The 18453-nt window shown below is 45.1% G+C and overlaps 1 protein-coding gene across 2 annotated transcripts in view; it reads right to left on the reverse strand.

Annotated features, from left to right (window-relative positions):
• Positions 1–297: 297 nt before the first annotated feature.
• Positions 298–18453, reverse strand: part of SERPING1 (serpin family G member 1) — a 40630-nt gene continuing 22474 nt past the window's right edge. For both annotated transcript variants that reach the window (XM_054971117.1, XM_054971116.1), the window contains exons 6-9: positions 6468–6671; positions 5155–5297; positions 3024–3243; positions 298–1426 (exon numbers count right to left, since the gene is read on the reverse strand). In XM_054971117.1, the coding sequence (XP_054827092.1) occupies positions 1179–1426; positions 3024–3243; positions 5155–5297; positions 6468–6671 (815 nt within the window). In that variant the 3' untranslated portion in view covers positions 298–1178. The remainder of the gene's footprint in view (positions 1427–3023; positions 3244–5154; positions 5298–6467; positions 6672–18453) is intronic.

Here is an 18453-nt window from a genome sequence, read left to right on the forward strand (position 1 = left end):
ACTAATACACTGACATTAATTATTGCCCTAATAAAACCCTCTCACCCCAAATCTTCTCCAGCACCCTCTTCCTGAAACATAGCAATAACACTCCAGTAAGTCAGCATAGTCACTCTTTATTCTGTATTAAGTGGAAGGAAATGCAAGCAGTTGGTGGCCTTGTTGCACATTACACCTGGGAAAAGAAAGACCCTTCTAGATTGTTAGGGGAGAATTTTAAATAATACTCTGCTTTCAATTTGTAAGTCCCCTACTACCATTAACCCATATATATTTCAAGACACCAAACACAGTGAATACAGAGGAAAATGGGTTTATTTCTTACATGGAATAACCCCAGATACTGCCTCCATTAGGGGGAGACGTGTAAGGACCAGTAGCATTGGAGAGCCTTATATACCCTTCAGTACTGATTGTTTACAGAATAATTGCTATTTGTTTACAGAATAAAAGATCAGAGGTTAGGATGAAACCCTGTCAAAATGACGCATTTTTCCAGAGAACATGACATCTGACAAGTTTGAATGATAAATGAATTATACAAACAATTGAAAAGCTGGATCCATGTATCTGACATTTTCCCTGGGAAGGAATTCATCCAAGGCCAAATCCCACTTTATTTAATTAGAATAACCAAAACAACAAAATGTTTACACATTGCTCCAGTGACCAGTCTCCACCAGAGGAGACACATGTAACAAGCAGGATATCTCAGAAGAAGGAATTTGACATTCAGAGCAAGGCTTTATCACTTGTCCACAGATTTCTGTATGTCAGTAGCTAGAAAGTATGCCCAGAACTAGATTCTATGAAATGGGGCCTAAAAATTCCCTGACATAGATGAAACCTCCTTTTCAGTCTATCACATAAATGAGCACAGATGAATTTTTTCTGGGTTAAGGAAGAGCAAATAAATTGGAGAAAAATTAAAGTGGGAGGAAAACCCATTGAGGGGAACCCTCCCTTCATGAAAGGTAGAAATGAAAGAATTTTTAAAAAAGTAATTGGATAAAAACAAAGATGGATTTGAAGAACTAAGTGCATGCACCACACCCAAACAAAGCATCACATGTAAATATATCACATGTAGATAAGATGAGCCTACATGTAAATACTGCAAGATGGAAAAAGTGTCATCCTAAAGACAGAAGATGATAGGAGCAAGAAGAAGGAAGTTATCATGCCTGTGGATTGTGGATGCGCCCCATGAAGATGGGGAACCTTTTCTCATTCACTACCACAAAGATGAAGGGCTGCTGCACGTCAAAGAAATTGGCTGTGCGTGCCAGGGAAACAGCAGTGGCAGCAGCTGCCTCCACTCCTTCTTCACTGATTTCCATCACAGCTCTGTGCCGGGCACTGGACACTGCCAGCTCTTCATTCTCAGAAATCCCACACAGGTTGACATCAAAGAAAATGCCGTATGCTAGAAGAGAATAATGGATGGAATGAATAGAGGACACTTGTATTTCTTCCTTGGGAAACTCATGCCAGAAGGCACGTGGCAGAACATAATACTTCACTCATGAACTCCCTCTGGCTTGATGTGTGAGAATGGGGTGTGGTTCAGTGACATTTCCACGCATGTACTGGGGCCATGGCACACATGTAGAGAGGGCTTACATCCCACCCACCCCCACCCCACACACACTGTTTACCTGATCTGAAGTGGCTCTGGGGAAGTGTTATTTCCCCCACTGTGGAAACTCATACGTAGCCATCAGTATAAGTAATTCTCCTCAAGGAGGCAAACAGCAGTTCCCCAGGCTGTTTCAGGCTGGGAAAGCAGCGCAGGGTGGCAAGCTAAAGCCCCATCTCCCTGCATGCCACAGTTCCAATCTAAATTGGGCCCCCACATTCTAGGGATTTAAGTTTGTACCACAGAACTCCCAGTACACATTTGATCTACAGGACCCACTGAAGACATGTGGGGGCATGAAGACTTTGTAACATGTCAATTTGCCCTAAATCACTTGTAATTTCAGTTGAAAGTATCTCATGTAAGAGGACTAGGAAGCACCCGTGGTGAAGGACTTAGGATCTAGGATTTGTCCAGTTGTTTCAGAGATTTGGCAGATATCAATTAAATGGATTACTTATTAGGAGAAAGTGTCCAGAACCAGGAATGGAAAGTGACCTCTTCCTCACGTATCAGGATTCTCCCGATTCCACAGTTAAGAACTTCTCTTGATTTATCATACATTTTAATAACAAAAACAACAATAACTGCACTTATATACCGCTCTTCTAGACAGATTAGTCTCTCACCCAGAGCAGCGACCAAGTTAGTGTTATTATTCCCACAATACAGCTGGGGAGCTGGGGCTGAGAGGGGTGGCTTATCCAAGGCCACCTACTGAGCTCATGGCAGTAGAGGGATTCAAACCAGTGGAGTGCCGATTCACAGCCAAACCACTTAACCACTATGTTACAACAGCTCTTGCTGCTTTTTCACTTAACTAGAACTGCCATAACAGGTGTTAATTTCGATCCCATTTGCTCTGGTGGGCCAAACTGAGACAGTAAGGTACATATAGAAATGAATGAAAAGTGCCATCCTCCAAGGCTTATAGCTTTCACTCAAATTAATTTGTATTTTTCTGAGGAAGCCTCTTGTGCACCATGCAGGAGGACTGATTCCATGGCGTCATCTGGAAATGGAGAAAGAGATCCACGTGATGGACACCTGATATTAATCTGGGCCCTGTTTACTCCAGTAGGCCACACTGAGCCAGTAGTGTACTCACAGAATCAGTAGCTTTACTGAAATTAATTAAATAGTCTATAAGCGACAAAGGAGCAACATACCATAAAATAAACTCAGAAGAAAGGAGAAAAAGGAAATGCTCAAGGTATTTGGGATATTCTTTTTTTTTTTTACTTTTTAGGGAGTTTCTGGTATGTTGATGATCTCTGTGCCTCAGTATACCATTCCCCATCTCACTGTCCTTTATTTAAACATGAGCAAGCTGATGACCCTTTCTTCGAGTTTCTCCTCCCACCCCCATTTTCACTTTTCTTACCCATCTCTGCTACTATGGACATGAGATCCAGAGAGGAATCCACTTTGAACTTGGGAACAGACACTACGGTGGGTTTGAAAGGAATGCTCTCCAGCTTGGCCATCATTGACTTGAAGACATCCCCACTGAGACGCTTCTCCACATCAGAGAGATTCTGAGACAGGGATCGAGGAATCATAATAACCAGACTCATGTTGTGGGACAGCTGCAGACGCCCAACCTAGCAAAACAAACCACATTGACTATGTCTCTTCCATACTTTCGTGGACCTTATTTTAAATGAACATTTCCTTCCTCCTCTTCCTGGGTCAGAACTACAAACCACAGCTGCTTTTGCAACATTTTGCTTTATAGCTCCTCCCTTTGGAAGATATTTGAAGGGATCATGTGGGGTCCCTAATAAATCCCTAAAATTCTTCATGGGGTACATAGTAGGGGCTTAAAGACGTGTCCCACTTCAGTAGCAGAAGCCTGTGCTATTCAAGGAGGTTGCTAAGAGAGGCATAGTGCAGGGCCCAGACAGACTTGATGCTCAGGAATCCATGAGAAGATCTTCTCAGCATTTTTTAAACAGCTTATAGCTGTTGAGCTTGGCCCTGGTGTAGACTGGACCCATGATGCAAGGGGGAAGGGGCTTTAATCCTTCTACCTCTGCTTCCCAGCTCTGCTTGGCATCACTAATTGCATTACTACCACCACCTCCTTTCTAAGGCTAATATCAACATATGTGTGGTGGGGGGAAGGAGTTCAGCTGGTAAAACCATGTGAAGGTAGAAGGGCTAATTCCCTTCTCCCCTCAAATGGTGGCTTTGAACTAGATTGGGACTCTGTAAAAAAACTATTAGCCTTTTAATTAGGCTGGGAAGATCCAGTCATATATCTCCTAGTGTATTATTGGCTTTGGAAAATGCATAGGCACACTACTGAAAACCCTGAAGCATATGATTGTCTTAATATTCAGCGTATAAGAACACATCTACACTAGAAATTTAAACTAGTATAAAACCGATTTAACTTCTATGGCTTCTTCTTAAGAATTTCAGAAATAGAAATACTGCAAGAGTGTTGTTGGGATTTACATTTGGATATGAATAGTAAAAGGAATTGAAGAAGCCATTTTCATTGTTATCATTGTATCTAACATGAATTACGAATTAACGATGTTAATTAATATTACCTAATTACCTAATAATTACCTAATATATGTGTGCCCCTGTTATTCTGGCCCTTTGAAGCCATTTTCCTTATCATCACTGTATCTACCATGAATTACAAATTAACAATGTTCATTAATATTACCTAATAATTATCTCATATTTTTGTGCCCTTGTTATTCTGGCCCTTTGATGTCTGTTCCTAACATTAGGGTAGCCAGCCCAGCAACCTCACTTTCAGCATGAAGCAAGTGCTTTGGCACTTGAACAGGCTGGGGGAACAAGATGGTATGGTGTCACCACACCCTGGGTCTGATCAGGACTAGGCCCTTGCAGCAATTTTTAAATGGCTAAATTCTCTAAAATGGCATCAATGGCCATGCGTTGAACCAATGTCTAGTTTAGCCCTTAGTTACCAGACCAAGGAGTTTAAATGAATGAGAACCCAGAGTGATCCTGGTGGCTGCATAGTTTGCTGGTATTGGGAGAGGCAGGTAAATGACCACCTCAGGTTCAAGAGATCTGAGAAGTCTTAAAAGGGAAAAGAAGTTCCAATCTAAAGTGATATAGAGAAGTGGGAACTGAATGTAAGAGGGAAGGAGTAAAACATCAAGCCACATCTTGTTAGTCTTTAAGATGCCATTAGGCTCCCAAAAGGATATGAAGAAGGCAGGTGAGTGTATGAGGCAGTTTCATTTCATAGTTTCTGCAGACATAACGGGCAGAGTGCTGAGAATTTCTAGCTGGTGCTAGCTGCAACTGAGTGCAGCTTTTGACGGCCACACAAGTTTCTGTATCTGGAGGATCTTCTGCCATGGAGGAGAGTTTGTCTACCTTTATTTATGCTCTACTTGAGCATCTGTAGATAAAGGAAATATTTTTTTAAAACCTGCACATTTCCAATGCCCAGTAGTAGTGCTTGGGGAAGTGTAGGGGGCACCTAACAGCATACATCAGCACTGGATCATGAGCATTACCTTAGCCTGCAAGATGTGGTCAGTGAAGGAGGCTAATGGATATTTCTTACTGGTCATCATGAACACTTTGAAAGGAGGGAGGCCTGGATGGTAGAAATTTTCCTCTATTGTGTTTTTGCGCTTAAAGGTGGTCTTCCACTTGGCTGAAATGATAAAGAACTTGGATTAGAGGCGAATTTACTTATTTATACATACAACCTAGAAGGGCTGATTAAACTATGTTGCACATTTTTGAAAACCAAAGAGAAAGAAATAATATATGGTGAACTCACAGTCAAAGGGCCAAACTATACATTAAGAAAAAAAAATGTTTTAAAGCAACCACAGAGGCAGGGGGATTTGATCAAGGCTGCAGAGCTGGTCGGTACTACCTTGCCACCGATGATGGTTTTCCCACTGCAGTCCCCACCCCTCCCAAATAAGGTGGCAACTGATTGAACTTAAGAATCCGGGACAGGCTATGAGAGGGGCTTTAGTGGGGAGTTCAGACATTGAATGGGGGTTGACGGCACCGGCTTGCTAGTGAGGAAGCCGTGGTTAAAATCTTGTGGGGAAGGATCATGGGGATTCAGATGAGCCGTGCTGAGAGGGGGCAAATGTACACAGGGAAAGCAAAAAGCATATTAGAGGCTATAAGACAAGCCTTTGGGAGGATTGGGTTGGATTGAGAGTCAGTGTGATATAGTGGTAGAGTGTTGGACTACAATCTGGGAGACTTAGGTTCAAATCCCTGCTCTGTCATGGAAGCTTGCTGGGTGACCTTGGACCAGTCACACCCTCTCAAGCCTAACCTACCTCACAGGCTGGTTGTGAGGATAAAATGGAGGAGAGGAGAATTACATGAACCCACCGGGGAGAAAGGTGGAGTATAAATAAATATAAATATGACATTGTATGAGAATGAAACATGTGGAAGGGGAATGTAGGGGATAATAAAGTTGAATATTTGGGGAAAGAGACTTTAAAAGGAGAAATTCTACTGATCAGTTATATACAATGTATTTTAAGCTGCTTTGAACTTTCAAGGAGCTGGAAAAATGATCTGAAAGAGAAACTCTTTCTAAAACAGGTTGTACAACAAGTCTTGTGACTTCTTGGTGCCACAGGACGCAGGGATGGGGACAGGCTGCAGGCATAGTTTTAGGAGGAGCTGGTGGTAAATGCTGACATGAAGCTGTCCAGGATCAAGATTCTGCGCTGGCATTGCCAAGGATATTCTGCCATTGAGGGCTTCAAGGCTAAGGGCAACATCTCGAGCTATTGGAAGGCTTTGTAACTGCAGGGCTGGGAGGTCTTGAGGACTTTCTACTTACAATGGAAATGGACACCATTGACAAGCACCATCTTGACTTCTGAATCCAAGTCATCCAAGAGCTTTTTGATTTTGTGGTCGGTATTTCTTCCCACCCAATTATTGATTTCATTTACATCGTTGGCAGGGTCATTAGTGAGATTCCGTAGCATGCTGCGATAGAATTTTTGTGACAGCTGGTAGAAATCATTGTTCCAGGAGAGGGCTGTGTATCAGAAAATCAAGCACAGAATATCTAAAATAACTCTTCAATGGAAAGTCATATGCCTGGTTCCCAGAGGTTATCCTGACAGATTTCACCTAACACAAATGATGAGCCAGGCAAATATAGCAATAACTATTGTAAAGGATCAGAAACATTTTCTATGATCAAAAGGATTAGCAGAATGTGCATGGCAGAACAGCATCATATACATATCAGTCACCAAAGTGCTACCTTGTTACTGAGATTTTCTTCTGTAATTGAAAGTGAATAGAGAATCTGGAAATCTTAGTTCAGACAAGCATTTACTATTTAAATCACTCCAACCACATTCTCTCTCAGCTCCCAGTCTATATTGTAGTGATAATAATACAAGCCTATCTCAAAGAGCTGTTGTAACAATTATTGAAATACTATACGTGAAATATATTGAATATCTAGAGGAAATATCAAGAAGTAATATCTCATAAACATGATACCACCATTACTAATCTCCCTGCCTCTCAGAGAGATAAATCATGAAGTTATAATAACTCCTCCTAATTAACAACCATAGTATTGGTGACAATAAGATGCTGTGGTTATGAATCTACTCCCTCTCAAGAGTTAATATCAGAGGCAATAACAACATTAATGAAATATTATATTTGTTTCCTTGATGATAAATATTTATTTATTTGTTGCATCTCGTTCCCACTTTTCTCTTCCATTAAGACCCAAAGTGGCTAATAAAAATACAAATACGGTGTCGTGGACCAGCCCAGCCCAGCAGAGCAGAAAGGAACAGAGGACTCTTCTGAGGAAGAGGCAGCTGACGAACCTGACCCAGATCCACAGCCAGTGGCAGAGGCACTGCAGGAAGAGGCAGTGTCTGAAGGATCAGACATAGATCCATAGCCAGGTCCCAGCACATTGGCCCCTCAGCTTCCCAGCCCTGGGTGAGCAACAGACAGCCAGGGACCAGTTAGCTCCCCCTCCTCATCACCAGAGCCTCGGGAGCACCATCAGAGGAGGAGAAGGAGAGCCCTCCATGCCAGAAGGCGCAGTGCCAGGATAGCAGCTCAGCACTGGCCCAGCATCAACAGTGATGATGAGTAGACATGGGCACGAAAGGGGGAAAAAACGAACACGCTGTTCGTTGTTCGTTGCCGTCGACGAACACGAACAGACAAACAGTGACGAACATGTCCTGTTAACAAACATGTTCGTAGTTCGTTGTTCGTGGGGGGCCAGAATGGCTCCCGTTGGACTAACAGAGCCCATATTCACAGGGAGTGTTCAGCAGGCTCTCCTCCAGCCATTACTCAAGTTTGGTCAAGATTACAATATGGATTTTGGAGTTATACATTCCCAAATCTGATGCCCCCAGGAAACTCCCACTCAATACAATTGGAGCCACCAGTTGATTTTTGCCCCATGTACAAGCGGTGGACTTGAAGGCAGGCCGCCTCCCCTCTAGGGGGTGGTGGGTTTATCCGCTCGCCAGCAGCACCCCCCATGTGCTTGCCCGCCAGGCCTCCCAGAGGCTACTTTCCGCCAAGGCATTAGTGTAGGTCATGTCAGCAGCCACTGGGCCTGGCAGGCTGGGGGAGGTGGAGGCGAGCCACCTCTCCTCTAGGGGGCAGGGTGTGTGGCCACTCGCTGGCAGCACCGCCCCATGTGCCCACCAGCCAGGCCTCCGAGAGGCTACTTTCCACCAAGGTATTATGGTGGGTTATGTCGGCAGCTGCCAGGCCTGGCGGGATGGGGGAAGCGATGACCAGCCTGCCATCACAGACATGGCAGTCTATTCAGCACACCCTACAGAAGACGGCAGTTCCACAGAATCCACACCACTCAGAGACAGCTTACCTGTGCAGGCAGTACAGGCAGGCTGCCGCCAGCATCACCCACCTTCCTGCCTTCGCAGGAAGGACGGGTGTTGCGGCCGGGACCCATTTCCCCCTGCTCAGAGAGGACAGCAGGTGCCCATGGATAGGGGGCACTGTGCTGTGCAACCATATGTACAACAGCTCCTGAGCTGCCCTTCGTGCCCAAAAGCAGCAGCAGCAGACAGCACCCACCTTCCTGCCCTTCCTGCCTTCACAGAAAGGGTGGGAGGGACCCATTCCCCCCTGCTCAGAGGGGACAGCAGGTGCCTTGGAATGTGGAGCACCATGCAGTACAACCGTATCAGCGACAGCTTTTGAGCTGCCCCTCGTGCCAAAAAGCAGCAGCAGCAGACAGCACCCACCTTCCTGCCTTCACGGAAAGGGTGGGATGGGCTGGACAGGAGAGGCCTTTGGGAAGGGTCGTATTGGTTCCATCAACAGAGGGCAAGGATAAAAGAGGGACCGTCCAGGAACTTGTCATGGAGAGGATGCGACAGGCAGGACAAGTCGTGGGGAAGGGTCGTTTGGGCACCATCCAGAGAGGGAGAGGTTGAAAGAGGGACCAGGACTTTATCAGGGAGAGGGGGACAAAGGGTAACCGGCTGCATCAAGGGGCAGGACCGGGAAGACCCCTGCATTGGCGAGACATGAGTGAAGAAACCCACTGAGTTGCGGGGCAGCAGCGGCAGACAACATGACCCACCTTCTTTCCTTCGCAGAAAGGATGGGATGGACAGGACAGGAGAGGTTGGGAGGCATCTGAGCGGTTCCAGAGAGGGAGAGGTTGAAAGAGGGACTGTCAGGGAACTTGTCAGGGAGAGGGGGACAAAGGGTTACCGGCCACATTGCAGAGGAGGACTGGGAAGACCCCTTCATTGGTGAAACATGAGCCGAGAAACCCACTGAGTCACGGGGCATTGGCAGCAGATGACATGACCCACCTTCCTGCCTTCACGGATAGGGTGTGAGTTGCAGTGCGGGACCCATTCCCCCCTGCTCAGAGGGGATAGAAGGCACCGTGGATAGGGGGCACCATGCGGTACCGTACAACCAGATGCGCAACAGCAGCTGAGCTGTTCCTCATGTCCAAAAGCGGCGGCAGCTGACAGCACCTACCTTCCTGCCTTCACAGAAAGGACGGGATGGGCAAGACAGGAGAGGTCATTGGGAAGGGTCGTATTGGTTCCATTCAGAGAGGGGGAGGTTGAAAGAGGGAACGTCCAGGACCTTGTCAGGGAGAGGAGGACAAAGGGTTGTTACCAGCCGCATTGCAGAGTGGGACTGGGAAGGCCCAAAGGTGGGGGCAGTGCTGTGGTAGTCCCTCGTGTCCAAAGGCAGTGGCAGCTGACATCGCCCACCTTCCTGCCTTCGCGGAAAGAATGGGATTGGCAGGACAGGAGAGGTTGTTGGGAAGGGTTGTAGTGGTTCCATCCAGAGGGAGCGAGGTTGAAAGAGGGACCAGGAACTTGTCAGGGAGAGGACATGATGGGCAGGACAAGTTTGTGGGGAAGGGGCGTATTGGTGCCATCCAGAGAGGGAGAGGTTGAAAGAGGGAACAGGAACTTGTCTGGGAGAGCAGGACAAAGGGTTACCAGCTGTGGAAGCAGCCCCGAGAACTGAGGGGGGCTAGAGTCCACTGCAGAGGAGCTTGGCCTAGAACCACAGTAGACTTGGGATGGCTCAGAGCCCAGGTAGGTCCAGGTCTACAGAGGGATGCCCAAGTAGGTTAAGGTTGGCCTTGATGAAGGTCAACATGTCCACCAGGTCCAGGTGCAGACGTGCACAGCGGGGACAGAGGAGGTCTCCCAAGTGGGAGAACACCCACTCGCTCTGCACGCTGGTGGGAGGGCAGGACAGGATGTTGGTTGCCACGATGGACAGGTCTGGTCATACGGCAGATTTACTCAGCCAATACTCCAACGGGTTGGAATGGGGTGGCTCGGTGGGCTCCGCAAGGTACTCTCGCACCATAGCCCCCACTGAGTCCTCTACTGCGAGAGACGTGCCCACTGTGCTGCGGCCAACCACACAGCCCACCATCAAGATCCAGAGATCAAGTGGGGCCGTTTGGGTGGGTCTCTCCTGGTGTGGCTCTCTTCCCACCACCTCCTCCCCCACTGACTGCCCCTCACCCCTGCCCGGTTCCCTCAGGCCTGCCTTCTCTTTCTGGAAACTGAGCACTGCTCTGCGGAGCTCCTTTTTCCAGCACTGCATCTGACCCACCCACATGGCAATGCTGCCCTTGATCCGGGGGTCACAGAGGGAGGCCATTTGGTATGGACCTCGTGGCGCAGAGGATGCAAGCGCTCAGCCACGCATGTCTGCATCCTCCTCACAAAGTCCCTGACCCTGGGGAGCAGCTCTTTCTCATGCTCAAGCTCCTTGGCCAGGAACTGGTCGAGCCTGTGGATCAGGGGGATGACCTGACCCTGGCTGGCCTCATACACGCACAAGAGCTTGGTGGCCTCCTTAAAGGGTTTCAGCATCCGGGACATCTGGGCAAGGACTCTCCATTTCACAGAGCTGAGGCTCAGCTCCTCTCCCCTCCTCAGAACGTCCATAAATGACAGGATGTCCTACCATGGGTACTTCTGCTCCACCAGATGACACATCGTATAGTAGGTGGAGTTCCAGTGCGTGGGCAGGTCCTGAAAGAGTTGGTGCTCAGGGTCCTCCCCCTCCCCCTGGAACAGTTTGCAGGAAGAGTTAATGCTGTGGGAGAAGTTGGAAGCGATGTGGCAGCAGCTGTCCAGCAGATTGCACGTCCACAAGGTTCCCTCATCCCAGCTGTCCCTTGGCTTGCTCCCCAGCCCGAGCATGTCCCTCATCACCAGGTGCAGCTTATGTGCCATGCACACCAGGCCCGGGAGGGATGCCTCTTTCAGGGCTGCCAACATATTGCTTCCCGCATCCATCACCATGAAGCCACGGACAAACTCACCCCCGCCGTACACTCCCTCAGAACCACCTTTGCAGTAGTGGCAATGTTATTCCCAGTATGGACCTTGTCCATTCCCCGAGCCTGGAGAAGAACTACCCTGTAGCCTGGTGTCAAGCATGGCACCTTTTTCAGGGTGCCAGTTCTTGGCCTGGGGTGGTGGAGGTCCTCTGGTTGTCACCAGTGGCTGGTAATGGCAAGGTACCCATGATGGCAGCTGTTCCAGAGGTCAGCTGTGAAGTGTACTGTATGGCCTTTGGTGGCCGACAGCTCCCTGAGCACCATGACTCACACAGACTGATAGAGGGCAGGCAGGACTCGACGCCCAACAGTGCGCTGTGACGGCATGGAGAACCATGGGGCAAAGTGCTGAAGCGTCCTTTGGAAGTCCACACCCTCCACGATGGATAGGGGGAATCCTAGCAGGGCAATCATCTCTGACACAACACGAATGCCCACCTCCTGAGCCCTTGACCTCACCCTTTTCAACGGCACTATCCTCAACCCCGATGGAACAACCTCCCCAAGAACGGCCTGCCTGACCGTTCTGCTCCCACCAGCAGCACCCTTGGGGCAAGACTTCTTGCTTGGGGTGGATTCCAGTGATCCTCCCACTGATCCCGGCTCAGAGGAGCTGGTAGCCCTCTGTCTCCCCCCCGCTGTATGTTTCACTGGCCAAGGATGGAGACCATAGGCTTGAGTGGCGTGTCTTCAGGTGCCTAGTCAGGACTGTTGATGACAGGTGCTTCGGGTCATGGCCCCTGTGCACTAGGCCATCACAGACACGGCACCACACCACACGGGGGTCATTTGGAAGGGCCCGAAAGTACCTCCATACAAAGAGTTTGAAACCATGGCCTGCTAACTGTTCCAGGGGAAGGAGGCCGAAGGGTTACTGGCCGCGCTGCAGAGCTGGTAACGGAAGATGGAGTGAGGGGTGGACTGCAGGCAGGGACAGCACCGGGAGTTTGGGATGGGGATGGGATGGATGTTTCATCGAACCCCAACCATTCCTCCACGGATCCTTCACCCTCCTCCTCCTCAAACAGTGTAAAGAGTTCCTCTTCCCCCAGCAGCAAGAGCTCTTCGGCCTCCTCCACAGCCTCCAAAGGTGAATTTTGGGGAGCGAGAGTCTCTGCTGCCCTACAGCCCTGCCCAGTACTGCTTCCTGCAGGGCAATTGGGACAATCTTTGCACTTCCCCCCACAACCACCCTTGGCCCCGCCCGAAGCCTCATTGTGCCAGCAAACAAGAATAAAGGGGGAAAGAAAAGGAGAGAACACTGTGAGACCTCAGCCCAGGTGCCCACTGAGATTGGCCCCGGGGCCTGTAGAGCCCTAGCCCAGCACTCCCAGATACCTGACCAGATCAGGCACTGATAATAATAATAATAATCAGGACTTCTGGCTTGGAGTTCATGGAGGGCTGAAGCAGCTCAGGGAGCTGGGCTGTCCGTGCTGCTGTTTGTGAGGGCTAGTGGGGTGCCAACTGCCTGTAGCCCCCTGTTCTCAGGCGGAGAACAGACAAGTACTCTCAAGACCCCAAGAGTGTGAGGGTCTCGGCTGTGGGGGGGGGGATCTACGCAACGATAACCCACCCAGCCTTGAGACCCCGCTCGTAGACAGGTGGCAAAGATCTCTGCAGTAGCTCTGGAGTCAAGTTTTTGGCTTAAGACCTCCGTACCCAAGCTTCAGCACCAAACTGGGAATACTGGATTATCGTAACTACTGAAACAGCAATTACAACCCATAAAGAAGATTTAATAAGGTAAAGATTGCTATCTCTTTATGTGAGAAGAAAAATGGTAAAAGAAACTGAATCAAATTAGAAGACAAAAATGGCAAAAGACTTAATAACTTACTGTGAATATTCTGGCAAATTAATTGAGAAAAAAGATTTTTTTAGAGAGGAGCTAACACAGAAAATAGATTATTGTTTACATACCTGCGGCTTGTAAGAGATAGCAAAGTGTGAGAAAGTTGAAACATCGCGAGAAACGCTATTTTGAGAAGAGAAACCGGAAGTGCGTCAGTGCAATAGAAAGACTGGCTGGAAGCAGCCTCTGAGGAACCGGAAGAGGACGTGCGCCATTTTGAAGAAGGGAAAGAGCTTGACCTCAAATTGGGCGGAAGTAGGACATTTTGGATAAGGGAAAGGGCATAAACTTCAAGAAAAAACCATAGAGAAAAGATGCCCGACATTTTGGATGCTAAGATCGCAAATTTTTAAAAGACTTTGTTAAAATTTGATGCTTAAGGTGAGGAAAGTAAATCAGCCACACCACGGAGTTAAGGAAAAGAGCAGACTTGTGGGAGCGAGGTAAGGCAAGCCCCACGATGTCGAAGAATAATGGCAAATGGCGCTGTACAGTCTCGATAAAAAAGTCGCAGAGGGGAATAAGGAGATCAAAGATATGATGCAAGAGATTGTGAAAGACATTAAGGAGCTCAAAGAGACTTTTAAATCAGAGATGGTGGAGTTGGTTAAAAATATTGATGAGGTCAAGAAAGAATTACAATCGACACAGCAGAAAGTTAAAACAGTGGAAGATGAAACTGACAAGTTGGCTGCATCACACAGGATAGAAACCAAGGGTTTGAAAGAGAGAATGGCTGTGGTGGAATGTAAGCATATGGAAAAACAGCTTCGATTTCACAGAGTCCTGGAAGTGGAAGGGAAATCAACCCAAGAGCAGATTTCAGAAGTACTAGCAGAATTTTTGAATAAGGAACCGGAGGAAGTGGCAGCCTTTCTGGATGTGACATACAGAATCAACTCAAAATATGCAGCACAAAAAAACCCACCAAGAGATATAATAGTCCAATTTACAACAAAAAGAACAAGAGAAGAGATTGTGAGTAAGCAATTTCAAAACCCTCTGGAAATTGGTGGAAAAAGAGTGAGAATAATGAAGGAACTTCCTAGGGGGGTTTTGTTGGAGAGGAAGAAATACAGAGAACTAGTACAAATGTTGAAAGAATTGAACATCAGATATAGATGGGAAATACCAGAAGGATTGAGTTTTGAGTTTCGTGAGACCAGAAGAACACTCAGATCTGGACAGGAGATGGAAATGTTCATAAAGGACTATGAAAAAGACTTACCCAAAAGATCTAAAATTTGATAATGGAGTGCAAAATTATATCTTGGAACGTAAACGGACTAAATTCACCTTCGAAACGTAAAGCTACTTTCCACTGGCTATATAAACAACATTGTAATATAATTTGTTTGCAGGAGACACATATTAGGAAATAGGATGTGAAATATTTAAAATTTGCTAAATTGGGGAAAGAATTTGCAGTGGCGTCAAAGCAGAAAAAAAGAGGAGTTGTTTTATATATTAAAGATGAGCTGCAACCGAAAGTGATTTTAAATGATCCAGAAGCTAGATATATAGCAGTGGAAATAATTTGGAACGCAAAGAAGATACTTTTGATTGGGATTTATGCACCGAATGGCGCTAAAGAGAACTTTTAAAAAGACTTACAGAACCAATTGGATGGACTGACATATGCTCAAATAATTCTGGCAGGTGATTTTAATGGAGTAACAAATTTGGATGATGATAAAAAAAATGAAAGGCGCTCATAAAAAAAGAGGACTTTTGCCAAAATCCTTTTTTGGAAAATTTGGAGGATGTTTGGAGAAGAAGTAACCCTAAAATAAAACAATATACGTTTTACTCGGCGAGGCACTCGACACTATCAAGAATTGATATGATCTGGGCCTCTAAAGATCTGGCGGTATGGATTAAGGAGGCGGAAGTAATGCCTAAGGTAGGCTCAGATCACAATCCAGTAATGTGGAAATTTGGGAAAGGCACCAAAAGACGAGGATGGAGGATAAATGAAGACCTGCTGCAATTAGAAGACAATATAATGCTACCACAAAGAGAGACCAAATTCTTTATACAATATAATCTAAATAAAGGCATTTCGACTGACAAAGTATGGGATACCTACAAAGCAGTAATCAGAAGAACTTTAATGGATTTAAACGCAAGAGACAAAAGGAGAAAAGAAGAAAAAAGGCAAGAAATTATGGAAAAGATAAAGGCCAAGGAGTTACAATTAAAGAAAAGACCTGGGAAGAAGAAGTTGTATCAAGAAATAAAAATTCTGCAAGAACAGTTGAGAGTAATGAACAATAAAGAATTAGAGTGGGAATTGAAAAAATTGAACCAAAAATCATTTGAAGGTGCAAATAAACCTGGGAAATATTTAGCGTGGCAATTGAAAAAGAAAAGGGAGAAAAAAGTAATAACTAAGATTAAAGATGACGGTAAGACGTTAATAGACCAACTGGCCATAAGTAGAGCCTTCTTTAAGTATTACGCAAAGTTGTATCAAAGGAAAAAAGTGGATTTGGATACTATTGACCAATATCTGAATAAGATCAACTTACCAATACTATCAGAAAAATGGAAGGAAAAATTAAATGCAGAAATAACGGAAATGGAAATAAAAGAGGCTATCCGGTCGACTAAGTTAGGAAAGGCACCAGGTCCAGATGGAATTACGGCTAGATTCTACAAATTATTGGAAAACGAACTGGTGCCTTTTCTGAAAGAGGTAATGAATGGAATTTTAAAAGGACAAAAGATACCAGAGTCTTGGAATGAGGCCAACATATCATTGATTCCAAAAGAAAATCAAGATTTGAGTAACGTCAAGAATTATCGACCTATTTCGTTGTTAAATAATGATTACAAAATTTTTGCAAAAATTTTGGCAGAGAGATTAAAGGACTGGTTAGTTAAGATTATTGCAGAAGAGCAAGCAGGGTTCCTTCCAAACAGGCAAATCAGAGACAATTTGAGAACTGTAGTAAATGCTATAGAATACTATGACAAACATTGTGAAAGGGAAGTTGGTTTCTTCTTTGTGGATGCAGAAAAAGCATTTGACAATTTGAACTGGAATTTTATGTTTGCCACAATGGAAAGGTTGCAAATGGGAAACGATTTTATTCAAGCAGTAAAAGCAATATATAGAGACCAATGTGTGGCAATTGTAGTAAATGATGAGCTAACAAAAAAATTGGAAATAAGAAAAGGTACAAGACAGGGGTGCCCATTATTTCCATTGTTGTTCATCTTGATTTTGGAATTGGTATTGATTCAAATAAGAGAAGACGAGGCTATAAAAGGCATAAGGATTAAAGAATTTACCTACAAGGTTAGAGCTTTTGCAGATGATGTGATGGTCCTAGTGGAAGATCCAATACAAAATATGCCAAAGTTGCTTGATAAGATAAAAGAGTTTGGAGATCTGGCTGGATTTTATATTAATAAGAAGAAATCAAAGATACTATGTAAGAATATGACTAAACAAAAGCAGCAAGAATTAATGGAAATTACCGATTGTGAAGTAACACATAAAGTAAAATATCTTGGAATTGAGTTAACTGTGAAGAATATTGATTTATTTAAGAATAATTATGAAAAGCTATGGCAACAGATTGATAGAGATATGATTAAATGGAATAAACTAAATCTATCATGGCTGGGAAGAATAGTGGCAGTTAAAATGAATGTGTTACCACGGATCATGTTTCTATTACAAACAATTCCAATTATTAGAGACACTAAACAATTTGAAAAATGGCAGAGGAAGATCTCTGACTTTGTGTGGGCAGGCAAGAAACCACGAGTAAAAATGAAAGTTTTGTGTGACGCTAAAGAAAAAGGTGGACTGCAGTTGCCAAATATTAGACTATACCACGAAGCAATATGTTTAATTTGGTTAAAAGAGTGGATGTCACTGAAAGATTGTAAGCTGTTAACATTGGAAGGTTATAAGAAGCTGTTCGGATGGCATGCCTACTTGTGGCAGGATAAAATAAAAGCTGATTCTATGTTTTTGCATCATTATATCAGAAGGAGCCTCTTCACGATCTGGAAAAAATATAAAAAATATCTGGGTGAAGGCATCCCCTCTTGGGTGGTACCGTTTGAAGTGATTGATCCGAGAGCTATCTACAATGAAGAACAATGTTTACCATATAAAGAGATATTGAACAGAAAATGATAAGAATTAAATCAGAGGAAGAGTTATCTTCTTGTTATGGATGGTTCCAATATAGACAGATCAGAGACCTTTATAATTCGGATTGTTCAAAAGAAGGAATTAAATGGGAAAACTCAGAGTTGGAAGAGACTATACTACAAGAAAGCAAAAAGAAGATATCTAAGATTTATAAAATACTTTTGAAGTGGTATACAGAGGATGAGATGGTCAAAGTACAGATGGTGAAGTGGGCAATTAATTGTCATAAAGAAATAACAATGGAATCATGGGAATATTTATGGAAAACTCCTCCCGGTATGCATGCTCTTTTATTTTTTTTTCAAAGCCAGGAATGATTCCTAAGCTTGCTGCTAATTCCCTGCTAGCTTTAAAAGCAAGGAAAGTGTTAAATAGCTGCTTTCTCCTTCCTCCCTTAGGGTATGCACACACATTCTTTTTTTTTTTTAAAGACAAGAATGGGTTGCAACGTTGTAATGTTCCTGCACTTTCTTCCCGGCTTTAAAAACCAGGAAAGGATTAAATGGCTGCTTTTCCCTCCCTCCCAGGCATGTTTCAGACTTTGCCAAAGAGGGGGGGGGGAAACCCAAGCATTTTGCACAGCCCTTTGGAAACAAGCCTCTGCTTCCTGGGAGGAGATGAATCGGCAGCATTTTAACCCTTTCCTGGCTTGATTTAAAAAAATGAGAGTGCTGCATGTTTTCCCCCAGAACTCTGCCACCAATTGCCTCTCCAGTGGGCAGGGGACAGCCCAATCAGCAAAAAGGGGGGAAGGGTTCCAACATTGCAACGTTACTATGCATGCTCAATTTTTTTTAAAAAAGTGTGACGTGAAGGCCCCAAAAGCCCAAAATTGCACCGAGGTTTTGAAATGAAGCACAGACACCAAATCGAAATTGCAGTGGACAGTGTGAAATGAACAGGTGCAATGCCGAAGCCACTGCGAT

The sequence above is a fragment of the Eublepharis macularius genome, chromosome 2 (genome assembly GCF_028583425.1).
Source record: "Eublepharis macularius isolate TG4126 chromosome 2, MPM_Emac_v1.0, whole genome shotgun sequence".
Lineage (NCBI taxonomy): Eukaryota > Metazoa > Chordata > Lepidosauria > Squamata > Eublepharidae > Eublepharis > Eublepharis macularius.